A 12,595-nucleotide genomic window follows, 5' to 3' on the forward strand; every position below is an offset into this window, starting at 1 on the left:
ACAGAGACAGGGAGGACCTGGGTTTCTAGCCCAGTCACTGTGCAGCAAGGTGGAGGCGGAGGTGGAGGCGGAGCTGTGGTGAGTGCCGCTTGTTGGGACAGCTGCTCTGGTCTCTGTCGTCCCCAGGGACTAGCCTGTGTACTGGGTCCCATCATTCCCCCAGATGGGTGAGAAAGGAGCTGGTCCCCAGGGTAGCACCTGGCAAAGCTGGGATATTAGATGTGAGGTCCGACTCTTCCCTCCTCAGGGAGAAGCTGTGGGCTGGAGACACCTCTGATGGTATTACACTGTGCTGTGCTAGGGTGGGGATTATGGCGAGAGGGTGTCTCCCCTTTTCCGACTAGTTTCATTGCACCTGCTTGTGTATAGAAGCCTGTCAACTAGCTTTTGGATTTCTGACAAGAGAATTGATCTGTGTGTTGCTGCTGAGTTCGTAGGTCTGTGAGAGGAAGGAGACCCCATTTCCTACCGTACCACTCAATACTCTGCCCACTCCAGTCTGGCTCCTGTCTCTCTCAGCTGAGAAGCAGCTCTCCTTTTGCTAAATCCCATGGGGAGATTTCATTCTTCATCTTAACCTCTCAGTGGCATTTGGTCCCATTAACCAATCCTTCCAAAAAATATTCTGTCTCCTTAAGTTCTGTTGCCACCACACGCTTGTGGATTTCCTCCTTCCTCTTGAGCAGTTTATTCTTTGTCTTAATCATTGGTTTATCTTCCTCCATCTGCTCATTAAATGTTGTACTTCCTCAGTTTTTAATTCCATATTCTCTCACTGTAAACTCTCTTTTCTAACAAGCGATTCATCTGACCATTAGAATCATCTGAGGAGCTTCTAAAATCCCGATGCTTGGACTTCATCCCAAACTATTTAAATCCAGGGTGGGACTAGGCATCAGTAGTTTGCAGAGTTTCTTAAGTGAATTCAGTGCCCAGCAACGCTGAGAAGCACTAGACAAATCATTCTCAACACACAATTTTAAATACTACTTTTTCATCAGAACAACCAACATTTGTGTTTGAGTCTTAAATACATAACCAGCACATTGTATCATGCTTGGCATATAGACAATGCTCAAAAACTTTGTTAAATTAATTTAAGGAATGACTAAAGTCAGGGAAATATTTAGCATATAGAGATAATTGAGTGATCATTACGTTTTTATTGTTCTTTAAGGAATTGTATTATTTAGTTGATGTTGTGGGTTGAGCTCTCTAAGACAGACTGTGAGATAAGGATTTCCATGCAGGAAGAGAACTGCTTTAGGAACAACACTCCTTGGGATCGAGGAAGCAGGTTCAAACACAGGAGCAGTGCAGTTGCACCTGCGACATGGATGCGAAGCTACAGGGAGCTCTGAAGCTGGGGTGGTCTTTCAGGGTTGTCTCAACCAGTAGGAAGTCTTTGGGTATGAGTTGCCTCCAGGGCAAAACCTTCCTTCAGCTGAAGGCTCTTCCAGAAGTAACCCAGCTCAGAGCCTGAAGCAGCCAGCATTCCTGGCAGGAGCCTCAGTTCCGAAGGGGCGATGGGAGGATGTGACACCACAGCATCCACTATAAGTAGAACCAGATTAGCAACCGAGTGGGGTCTTACAGATCACCTTACTTAGACCTTGGATTTCAAGGTGAGTATACCAAGGCTCAGAGAGGGATTTGCCCAATGTTATGTAGGAACCTTATAGTCTGTCTGGGTCTAGAATGCTAGTCTCTTTACTCTTAAGACAAGTGTTTCTTCATTTAAATTCACACTTTATTACGTGTGTGAGTGTGGGATTTATCTTATCACCATTTCTGTTAGGCCAGAAGGGAAACATTTGACATAAGGAAGCAAACTGTTATGAGGTTTGTATCAAATTAGTTAACCATTAAGAAGTAATGAGAATGTATAATGTTTTACACTGAGAAACATACCATGTCAGTAGACCATCCTTGTGGTATTCATAGGATGAGTAGTCTCACATGTGATAGGAAGTTAAAAAAGACCACAGCCTCTGATGAGATTGGGAAGTCACTGGTATCCAGGATCCAGCATCTCTGCAAATAGATGTTTCAACTTTGTGAAAAATGTTTTTCTTTGAGCCATGGATGATGTAATTGCATAATTGACAGTAGACAAGATTTGAAAATGTTTCCACAGGATCCAACAGTTCCTTAAGCCCAGTTGAGGGATAAATAAAATGATTGCTATGAACCACTGTTCTTAATAATGATTCTTGGCTTGTAATAGCATAGTAGACTTTGCCACACACAGGCACACATACCCATAAACACATTCTTTTCAAATAAATATAAACTAATTAAACTCAACTAATCATGTACAGGGTATCACTCACTGTATTCATAAACCTCTGTTCACAGTTTAATCTCTGAAAACAGAATGGAAAATAAATATAGAAGCTGTCAAGAGAGGTAATAATAAGTTATACTGTAATTAAGAAATTACAAAACAAATAAAACCTTCTATAGTAACCTTGTAGTTATCTGGATTCATACATAACTACCGACTTAATTTATTACCTGAAAATATAAAGTGTTTCTCTGTCTTTTTATGTCTGTCTGATTACCTAGAAGAGTATTTTCACTGCTCTAAAAATCCTCTGTGCTCTGCCTATTAATCCCCCCTCACCCCAGTCCCTGGCAATCTTTTTTACCATCTCCATAGTTTTGCCTTTTTCCACAATGTCATGTAGTTGGAATCATCATATAGTATCCTTTTCATATTGTCTTCTTTCATTTAGTACTATGTAATTCTGGTTCCTCTATGTCTTTTCATGGCTTGAATAATCATTTATTTTTAGTGCTGAAAAATATTCTATTGTCTGGATGTACCACAATTTTTTTATCCATTCATCTACTAAAAAACATCTTGGTTGTTTTCAAGTTTGGCAATTATGAATAAAGCTGTTATAAACATTTGTGTGCAGGTTTGTTTGTGTAGATGCTAAGTTTTTCTGTCCTTTGGGTAAATACCGAGGAGTGAGATTGCTGGCTCGTATGGTAAGAGTATGTTTAGTTTTGTAAGAAATTGCCACCCTGTCTTTCATTTTGCATTCCCACCAGAAATGTATCAGAGTTCCTGTTGTTCCCTATCTTCATTGCATTTGGTGGTGTCAGTGTTGTAGATTTGGGCCATCGTGATAGGTGTATGATGGTATTTCACTGTTGTTTTAATTTGCATTTCCCTGTGCCGTATGATGTGGAGCCTCTTTCCATAGGCTTATTTGCCATCTGTATATCTTCTTTGGTGAGGTATCTGTGAAGGTCTTTGGCCCTCTGCTCTTTTTTGCCCCTCAAATAAACTTTTTATTTTAGAATGCCTTTAGAGTTACAGAAAATTTGCCAAAATACAGAGTTCACAAATACTCTGCTCCTAGTTTCTCCGATTATTAACATCTTGTATTAGTATGATACCTTTTTTTACAATTAAAGAGCCAATGTTGATACGCTGTTATTAACTAAAGTCCATGCTTTATTCAGGTTTCCTTAGTTGTTACCCAATGTCCTTTTTCTGTTCCCAGATCCCATTCAGTATATTTTATTACATCTAGTCTTCATGTCTCCTTAGGCTCCTGTTGGCTGTGACAGTTTTTCAGACCTTCCTTTTTTTACACGATCATGACGGTTTTGAGGAGTAGTAGGCAGGTATTTTGTAAAATGTCACTCTACTGGGATTTGTCTGACGTTTTTCTCAGGATTAGACTGGAGTTATGTGTTTTGGGGAGGAAGGTCACAAGATTCAATGCCATTCTCATCTCATTTTATTAAGGGTACGTAAAATCAACAGGACTTAACACTATTGAGGTTAACCTCGATCATCTGGCTAAGGAAGTATTTGTCAGGTTTCTCTGCTCTAAAGCCCACTCTTTTCCCCCTTCCCATCCTATACTCTTTGGAAGGAAGTCACTATGCACAGCTCATGCTAAGGAGTGCAGAGTTATGCTCCACCAGCTGAGAATAGAGGATCTATTTGAAATTCCAGTTATTTGGAATTCAGCATGGGAGAATTGTCTATTCTCCTTCATTTATTTATTTATTTAATCATTTATTTGTTTCTATATGGACTCATGGATTTTTATTTCATACTTTGGAATATAACCCCATATGACTCTATTTAATCAAAGCATTTAGATTTGAGCAGTTGGGGAATCTTTCCCATTGGCTTCTGTGTCCCTTTGACACACTCTCATCATTTTTTTTTTTTTAGCTTACTTTCACTCACTACGAGATAGCAGATCTTTTTTTTTTTTTAATTCTCGTTTCCTCTCATTTTAAATTTTTTTTTTTTAAGATTTTTTTTTTATTTATTTGACAGAGACAGCCAGCGAGAGAGGGAACACAAGCAGGAGGAGTGGGAGAGGAAGAAGCAGGCTCCTAGAAAGGAGCCTGACGTGGGGCTCGATACCAGAACGCTGGGATCACGCCCTGAGCCTAAGGCAGACGCTTAACGACTGCGCCACCCAGGCGCCCCTTTTCCTCTCATTTTAGATGAAGATACCAGTGTTTGCTTCCACGAAGGAGAGTTTCTACAACCTGAGGTGTTCAGGTCCAGAGTCCCTCAGCGTTGTAAACTTTGTGTGCATTTTTCGGGGGAGAACATAGATTGTACCAGATTCTTAGTGTTGCCCATAACCTAAAAAGAGTAAAGAATCACTGCCCTAGTGTAAAGAGGAGAAGTAACACAACCTACACATTTTACATACCTTGCTCTTTCCTTACTGCTTTGTGCTTGCCTCGGTTCATGTCCGGTTGGCGGCTTTGCAGCTCCCACACCCAGATTCCTCATGCTGGCACATGCCAGACTGCTTTCAGGTCTGAAAAAAACTTTGACCATTGTTGTTGCATTTATAACTCTAAAAACAAAAGCATCCCTTTGGACTCAGATTCCTGATTGGAGGGAAGATGTTCAGTTAATATGTTCATACACACCAGTTTTGATATTGAGCTGTTCAGTGTGGTCACTAAAGGGTCATGTAAAAATAAAATGTTCTACAGTTAATGGAAAACTGAGTGTCCCCTTTGGAAAGAAATTTCTGGATTTTTCCTTTAGTGCTGGAAAACATTACATCATCCAGCTATACAGCCTGATACATTCCTCGCATAACTTCACATATTAGTAATGACATTGGTTCAAGTTTAGGCAAGTGAACAAAAGAAGACTGGTTGTAAAAAGGCTTTTGATATAAAATGTTATTTTTTCTAGTCATTTGATCACTTTGTCTGAGTAAAGTAAGTTATTTTCTTAAATTAATATCATATTTCTATGGAATAAATCCTATTGTGTCATAACAGAATTGTTGATACATTTCTTGAAATAAAACAAAATGGCATAGTCAAATGGATAAGATATTGGACTGAGATTCAGAGTATAAAGACTAACAATGACACATGTAGCATGTGACCTAATTAAATGTATTTAACTCTTCTTACTCTTGCTTGTTTTGTGTAAATAGTACTAGTCACTTTCCCAAATTACAAGGTTTATATAGTAAAGTGCAGACAGAGGAAAAAATGCAAATTATTTCAGCTGTTTGGCAGAAAGTGCTATAGCTTCTAGACTCTTTTTTTTTTTTTAAGATTTTATTTATTTATTTGACAGAGAGAGAGATAGCCAGCGAGAGAGGGAACACAGGCAGGGGGAGTGGGAGAGGAAGAAGCAGGCTCCCAGCGGAGGAGCCTGATGTGGGGCTCGATCCCAGGACCCCGGGATCACGCCCTGAGCCAAAGGCAGACGCTTAACAACTGAGCCACCCAGGCGCCCCTGTAGCTTCTAGACTCTTAAAATATATTTTAACATGTAGAGATGACTTTAATGTTATTTTAGTATTGACTGAGCTAAACAAATGATTTCTATTGTTTTCAGGTAAGAAAAACCTCTGAATTCATGCATGTGAATATGAACTATCTGGGATTTCACTTAGATTTTAAAATGTCTTTGAAGTTCTCCATACAGAAAGGTGAACTGTTAACTGAATATTCATATCAGGTTAACTACAACAGACATTGAAAAAATATATTGATACAAGTAAGAATAAAAGAAAGGGGCTACAATGTATTTGATATATTGCTTTTTTATTAATTTGAGGAGATTTTTGTTAGCCAACATTGATTTTTTATTGCTGGTAATAACCAAAAATTTTTGTTGTTTTGTTTATTTTTTGGTTTTGGGAGGGGTTTTTTGTTTTGTTTTTGGGGTAATTTTTGTTTTTTTGTTTTGTTTTTTCTTTTTTTTTTTTTTAGCTGTGGGAAGAAAGGAAAGCATTTGGGAATGTCTGTATGGAAGAGTGACTCTGATAAGTTATAGAAAGAGCAGATTCAGATTTTTCAGGACTAATGATAAGTAAGACTAATAGAAGCTAAGAATATATATATATTACACACACACATACATCTATTCACACACATTTATATAATATATATATCCTAAAGCAATATATGGATGGATGGTGATAAGATAGATACTATTTCACTTCCGTTATGGCAGGTTTATTGTGAAATGGTAACTAGGAATCAGGATTACCAGATTTCATAACTCTACCACCTTAGGATACTCCCTTAGCCTTGCTGTCTTAGCTTCTGTTGTTCCATCACCTCACCTACTGCGGACTCTTCTACCAATCAGGATTTCTCTCTTTCTCTCCACTGAAGAACAGCTCTCTGGGTGGTTAATAATCTCTCCTGTTTCATCAAGAGAGCGTTGTGATTATCAAATGAAAGAATGTAATGGACATGATAGTTGATTTCTCAATATTGATTTCATTCTGGACTATTGATCTGAGCCAATCATGATCATTTTTTTCTCCTTGCCAATGATTGGTTCAGCAATGGCCAGTGCTTGGAAGCTTTGGAAGAAAACAAAAGAGCAAAAATAACCCTTATTCTAAGAGGACACCTCAGGAGGAAATACTCTTCACCTGGGTGTGATGTGTGGCACTTCTCCTGCCCTAGGGCACCCAGACATCTTGAGACCGAAGTCAACTTAGAGGAGCTGGCAGATAGGGGGCACCTGGGTGGCTCAATCGGCTGAGCATTTGACTCTTGATTTTGGCTCAGGTCATGATCGTAGGGTGGTGAGACAGAGCCCTGCGTTGGGCTCAGTGCTGGGCGTGGAGCCTGCTTGGGATGCTCTCCACCTCTCCCTCTGCAACCCCCCTTCTCTTGCTAAAATCAATCAATCAATCAATCAATCTTAAAAAAAAAGAAGAGCTGGCAGATGGAAAGTGCTTGGGACAGTGTGTATTTCATACTAGACAGGCAGTATAGGAAATTACAAAAATATAGAAGCCATGATTCCCTCAAGAATCATACTGTCTGCATTCAGTCTAGTTGGTACTATATACACAGATATGAAAAAAGCTATAATAAAGTTGCCAAACAGTATATTTATGTTTGTGTTCATTAGAGTAAGATGGGATGATTGAGGCAAGATTTTAGGAGGGTAGTCTTAAAGGACAGACTGGGTTTAGATTGGTACAATGAAGTGGAAGTTACAATATTCCAGGAAGGGGGATTTATTCTGAACCAGTGAATGGAGGAAGGACAAAATTTGGTAGTGAGTTACAAGGACTGGAAAGTGAGTTTGATTGACACAACTAACAGCGGTAGGGAAGGAAGGGTTTTTTTCCTTCTAGCATTAATACCTAGGTCTGTGAAATAAGTGATGACAGGCATCTTAACACGAGAAAAGGTATACAAATTATTAATTTTCAATATCACATTCACCGGGGCATTCGAGCAAAGAAAAAAAGTGAATACACAAAGAGTGGTGAGATTTGAGAGCTTAGAAAAGGGAGGAGGATGTGTGCCCCTTAAGGGAGAATATGGGATTTTTAAGGAAGATGAATGGGCCTTTAGAAGAATAGATGGGAGGTATGATAGCTTGTGACAAAGTTCGTTTGGGTGGCCTCCCCTGTGATAAGAGTCTGTCTTCTTTAGTTGATGAAACTCCCAGGGAGGGAACTTACACAATGAATTCCTTTTGGAGGATCTATCTATAGGCTGATAGTAGTTCAGAGAAAGCCTCCCCTGCATTTGCTCTTTTTCAGGTGGCTTTAGCTTAGAATAATCCATATGCCAAGGAGACATCTTCCACAGCTGGAAGAAATAAATCAGGCTGGAAATTCTCTACTACTAAAATTAGTGTTAATTGTTTTTATGTTGTCTGGTCATTTCATTGCTTACAAGGAATGTACTTGTAAAGGATTTTACATCAATAGACACAATAATGCAGTCCTTAATTGATCCAATACAAGTGTATTTTGTAATCAATCAATTCTATTTTCCTTCCCTGAATGAGAAATCTTGTAGATGGGTTTGAACACTAATTTGCATCCTAATATCCAATTTTCCCACATACCCTCATTCTCTTTAGAGTTTTCAATCTTTTGATAAGGGATGACAATTGGCTCTAGGGAGGTTACAATTTCACCTGCAATGAAATGGAAAATCTCATTACCAGTCCCCAAGTCCCTGCAGCTATGATATTGGCACTGATAAGACCATGAGAAGCAATTTAAAAAATCTATATAATCTCCTGCACCTTTAGGAGGTTTAACTAACTGATTATTATGTTTTTCTTTAATATTTTGGATTCTGATATCTACTTGAAAAGATCGTCTGTATCAGTTTGTAGTATTTCTTTATTTTCATAAACTTCTTAATATCAGTCCCATCCCACCTCTAGGGGTTATATCTTATCAGCAGATTGTATGATAATTAACTCAGAACAGAGTTGCCTGTTAGGTAAGAGCTGGGATTTCAAAACAAAGCCATGCCTCTTACTTCTAAGTTTGCTTCGTATAAATAAATATCATTTTTGAAATTGATACTTTCACCATATCAATACAGAATAGAATAGACAGGGCTAGATACCCCAAGTATAATTTTAAACTTCCTTGTGATTGTCATGGATTTTATTTTTATATTGGGGCAAGGATTATATAAGACTTTATGGGTGGTAGAGGAAACTGAAACAAACAGTAAACAACACAGCATTTTTCATTGGATTCCAAGGAAGTGCGTTTTTTTGTTTGTATTTTTAAGTGCTTTCAAATGATACCAATTTAGTCAAAATTCGTTGTTCAAAGTTAATTACGGCAGTTTTTTCTCTTTTTGATAGTTGACAAGCAAACACACATAGAAAAGAAAGAAATGGCTGTAACTTGTAGCTCTGTATTTTCCTTGCTTAATTGATCTGGTAATAGAGAAACTTCTTTTACCAAACCCCCCTCCATTCTCCACAACATATTGAACTCAGTGAGGACATTCATTGGTTCTTTCTTGGGCAATATCATTTTATAAATGTCAGCATGATAATTTTACGAATTGTTAGACTATCTGGCCATATCCTCTTACAGTATTCACATACTCCTTTGCTTAGGCAGAAGGTTAATACACATTGTTAAAAAACTATCTTTTGCTGTTTTTTTTTCCCTCGTATCTTGTTTGTACTCCTTTGTGCTTTTCTAGATTTTGACTGCAGATTGCTTCTGAACAAGTAAGACGTCTGCTTAATTTTATTTAAAAGAAAGCAACACGGAGTATTTAAGGCAGTGTTTCATGAATTAAGAAAATTAAGTGCTAAAATACTTCTTTCGTTTTTTGTTTGTTTGTTTGTTTATGACAACTATCTTTTGGGCATCTGACAATGTCTACTATTTTTATTTACTCCTGTGTGTTAAAGCCATGCTGTAGTTGTGAATTTGTCTCAAAAAGCATCCTTTCTCCATGGAAAATTACCCAGTTCTATTGCTGGCTATTTCTAAATGCTTACGAGAGTTTTGTTTTGCTGTCTTCTCTTATAGCCAGCAGTCAGCAGAGGACCTTGCCCGAGTACCTGCCAACTCCACTAGCAATATCTTGAATAGGCTATTGGTCAGCTATGATCCCAGAATAAGACCAAATTTTAAAGGTTTGTTTCTTACCCTCCCTCCAAAATCTTCAATCTTTTCAGTTTAAAAGTTAATTTTATGTGTTTAATCATTCAGTTGTGATGTTCAAAATAATGAGGTTTCAAATGGGCCTGTTACTCTCCTGTGATGTTGCTTAGATTTAGAGCAATTAATGACAAAGATATTCAAAGAGAAGCAGAATATTAGTTCTAATCGTTTCATGTGGCTCCCAGTTAAAAGAACAAAACTAGGTATATTGTGGATTAAACTAACCTCCGTCATGGCTTTGGTAAGCACTTAGTATTCCTAACCTTAGTGATTTAAATTTCAAGCTCTGGACACAGATCTGGCTTTCATTCACAGACACCAAAGTTATAATTTGTAGAATAGCCTATACTCGTTAGGGATAGACAGTAGTTCTGATTATGTATTTAGATTCTTTCAAAATTTTTGTTAGCGTTTCACATTGATAGCAATTTCCCTCCACTCTTTTGCTGAAAAAAAGATGGCCATATGGTTTTTAAAAACATGTTTAACTTTGTGAATAAAAGCAACTGTGTTTTCTACAACATAGATCGTTTCTACTCCAACAGAATATTACTATTTACCACACCTTTCAAGAACCAAAACCATACTTGCAATAAAAGTCACGAGAAGATTATATAGTTGTGCAAATTTTCTTTCTTTCTTTCCTTGTTTTCTTTTTTCGTCCTCTTGATGTCTTAGGAAAAGCTATATGAAAAAAAAAATCTCCTCTGGAAAACTGTAATCCTTATTGCTGGCTAAAGACAGGTATTAATGTAGATCAGATTAACATTATAAGGCTTGATATTTTTTTCTTCTTCCTTTACAGAAAAAAAAAAAGTGCAGCTGTTTCTAGTCAACTGAAGTTATACAACCATGTTGTAAAAACAGGGTTTTTTGTTCATTACCAGAACCTATTCAGTAACAACAGCCATGGTCTGGGTTGTCACATGTCTACCATATATTGATTCACCACCTGTTTTTCATCAGTCAGTGGTTATGTGGCTAAAAGGCTAAATTCACATTTTCCCTTTGTTAGCCCAAAAGCAGCCCACAACGAATAAAAAGAAAAAAGAAAAAAAAGCAAGCAAGCAAGAAATTTGCAACATTATACCTTAATTCTCACTCCATGAACTTTAAAATTATTTTCCAGTAGGTCAGGCAAAAATCTTTATAATGATTCTGTTATATGTCTGATTACCTTTGCATGTTTGTGAATTAAAAATCAAAATATAGTCATTGTAAGTAAGATGTATTGAATACTGCTTTACTAATGAAAATAAGATTTGAAATGATTTTAAAATTGCAAAAAATAAAACATTTAAAAATGGTGTTTTTTTTTTTAAAGAATATTTTACATTTTCTTAAGGTAAATGCCTTAGCTCTGTTTAAAATTTCTTTAAAGGTAAACATATTTACTCCGAGTCTCAACAATTTAAGAAATAAATATTTCTGAATAAATAACATGACTAATAGAACTTAACTCATTTTTAATTTTTATTATTTTCCCTTATTTAGAGAAATAAGTTAATAGAAGTTGTGAACATGGAATACTGAGACCATAGTTTTAAAGTTTTACATCCCATGTGGATTGGAAAAAATATAAAATCAAGTGCACAAACTATAAAAATATGAAAATCCTGACCAAGTTTTTTACAGCTACTAAATATATTCTTAATTTTTATTTGTAGGCATTCCTGTTGATGTTGTAGTCAACATTTTTATCAACAGTTTTGGATCCATTCAAGAGACAACAATGGTAAGATTACAGGCAGTTCAGTATTTTTAATTATCAAAATTTTAACTAGAGGATAGTGAAAGCAATGGTAAAACTGAAAAATAAGGAGTAACTCTAAGGAAAAAAGCATGCTTTCTTCTAGTATGAAATACCCAAATTCCAAGGTGTGTTATGTCAGTGATTTCAGTGCCTATATAATTATGCAATTCAAATGTAGCCTTAATGCTATTTAAAACTTACAGACTTGGAAGAATTAATATACTCAGTCTGAACAACTAATTGGATGCCACCTGGGAAAAGCATTTATGCAATGAATATTCTAGAGCAATGTTTACTTCCTAGTATGCTTGTATGTATGAACATTATAAAATATTTAAGTGTTCACAGTTTGTCGTCTAGTTTCTTGAGGAGAATCTTTGGTTCCTCTGTTGTGCTAATATTGTGATGTTTGGATCAGAGAATTGTAAAAAGCAATGAGAAAAAATAATTTATATAAGATAAGGCAACAGATCTCCCTGAAAAACTTACGTAACAAGAGGAAAGAAAGGTCAAGGAAAGGCAATAGAGGAGCCAGAAAGAGTTACAGGCAGGCTCCTGTCTTGAAAGGAATGGAAAAGAAGGGTTTGAAGGAGTGGCTGCTATCCATGATGAGCTGGACTACAGTGACAAAGGCTTCTAGAAAGTAGTAGTTTTGTTAGTAGGTTACTAATTAGTAGGTTACTTTAGCAGATTTTCTGAATGATGTGTGATGTAATTACCCCTCAGCTTCTTAAAAGGCATTCAATAAAGTCTACTTGCTGTTTGATGTTTTAGAATATTCGATTTTGTGCCCTTTTTGAAAAACCATATGCTGTACTGATACTTAAAGTGGGAGAAAGAAGGCCCAATTTTGTTGTATTTTCTGACATACTTGTATTTTATTAATAATACACATTTTGGATTGAAA

General features: G+C 36.8%; 1 protein-coding gene across 1 annotated transcript in view; it reads left to right on the forward strand.

Moving 5' to 3' along the window:
* GLRB (glycine receptor beta) overlaps positions 1 to 12,595 on the forward strand; it is a 96,035-nt gene that overhangs the window by 25,989 nt on the left and 57,451 nt on the right. Inside the window, exons 3-4 of the mRNA XM_026499546.4 lie at positions 9,801 to 9,907; positions 11,603 to 11,670. Coding sequence (XP_026355331.1) covers positions 9,801 to 9,907; positions 11,603 to 11,670 — 175 coding nt within the window. The remainder of the gene's footprint in view (positions 1 to 9,800; positions 9,908 to 11,602; positions 11,671 to 12,595) is intronic.

Source organism: Ursus arctos, unplaced genomic scaffold (genome assembly GCF_023065955.2).
Source record: "Ursus arctos isolate Adak ecotype North America unplaced genomic scaffold, UrsArc2.0 scaffold_11, whole genome shotgun sequence".
Taxonomy (NCBI): Eukaryota; Metazoa; Chordata; class Mammalia; order Carnivora; family Ursidae; genus Ursus; species Ursus arctos.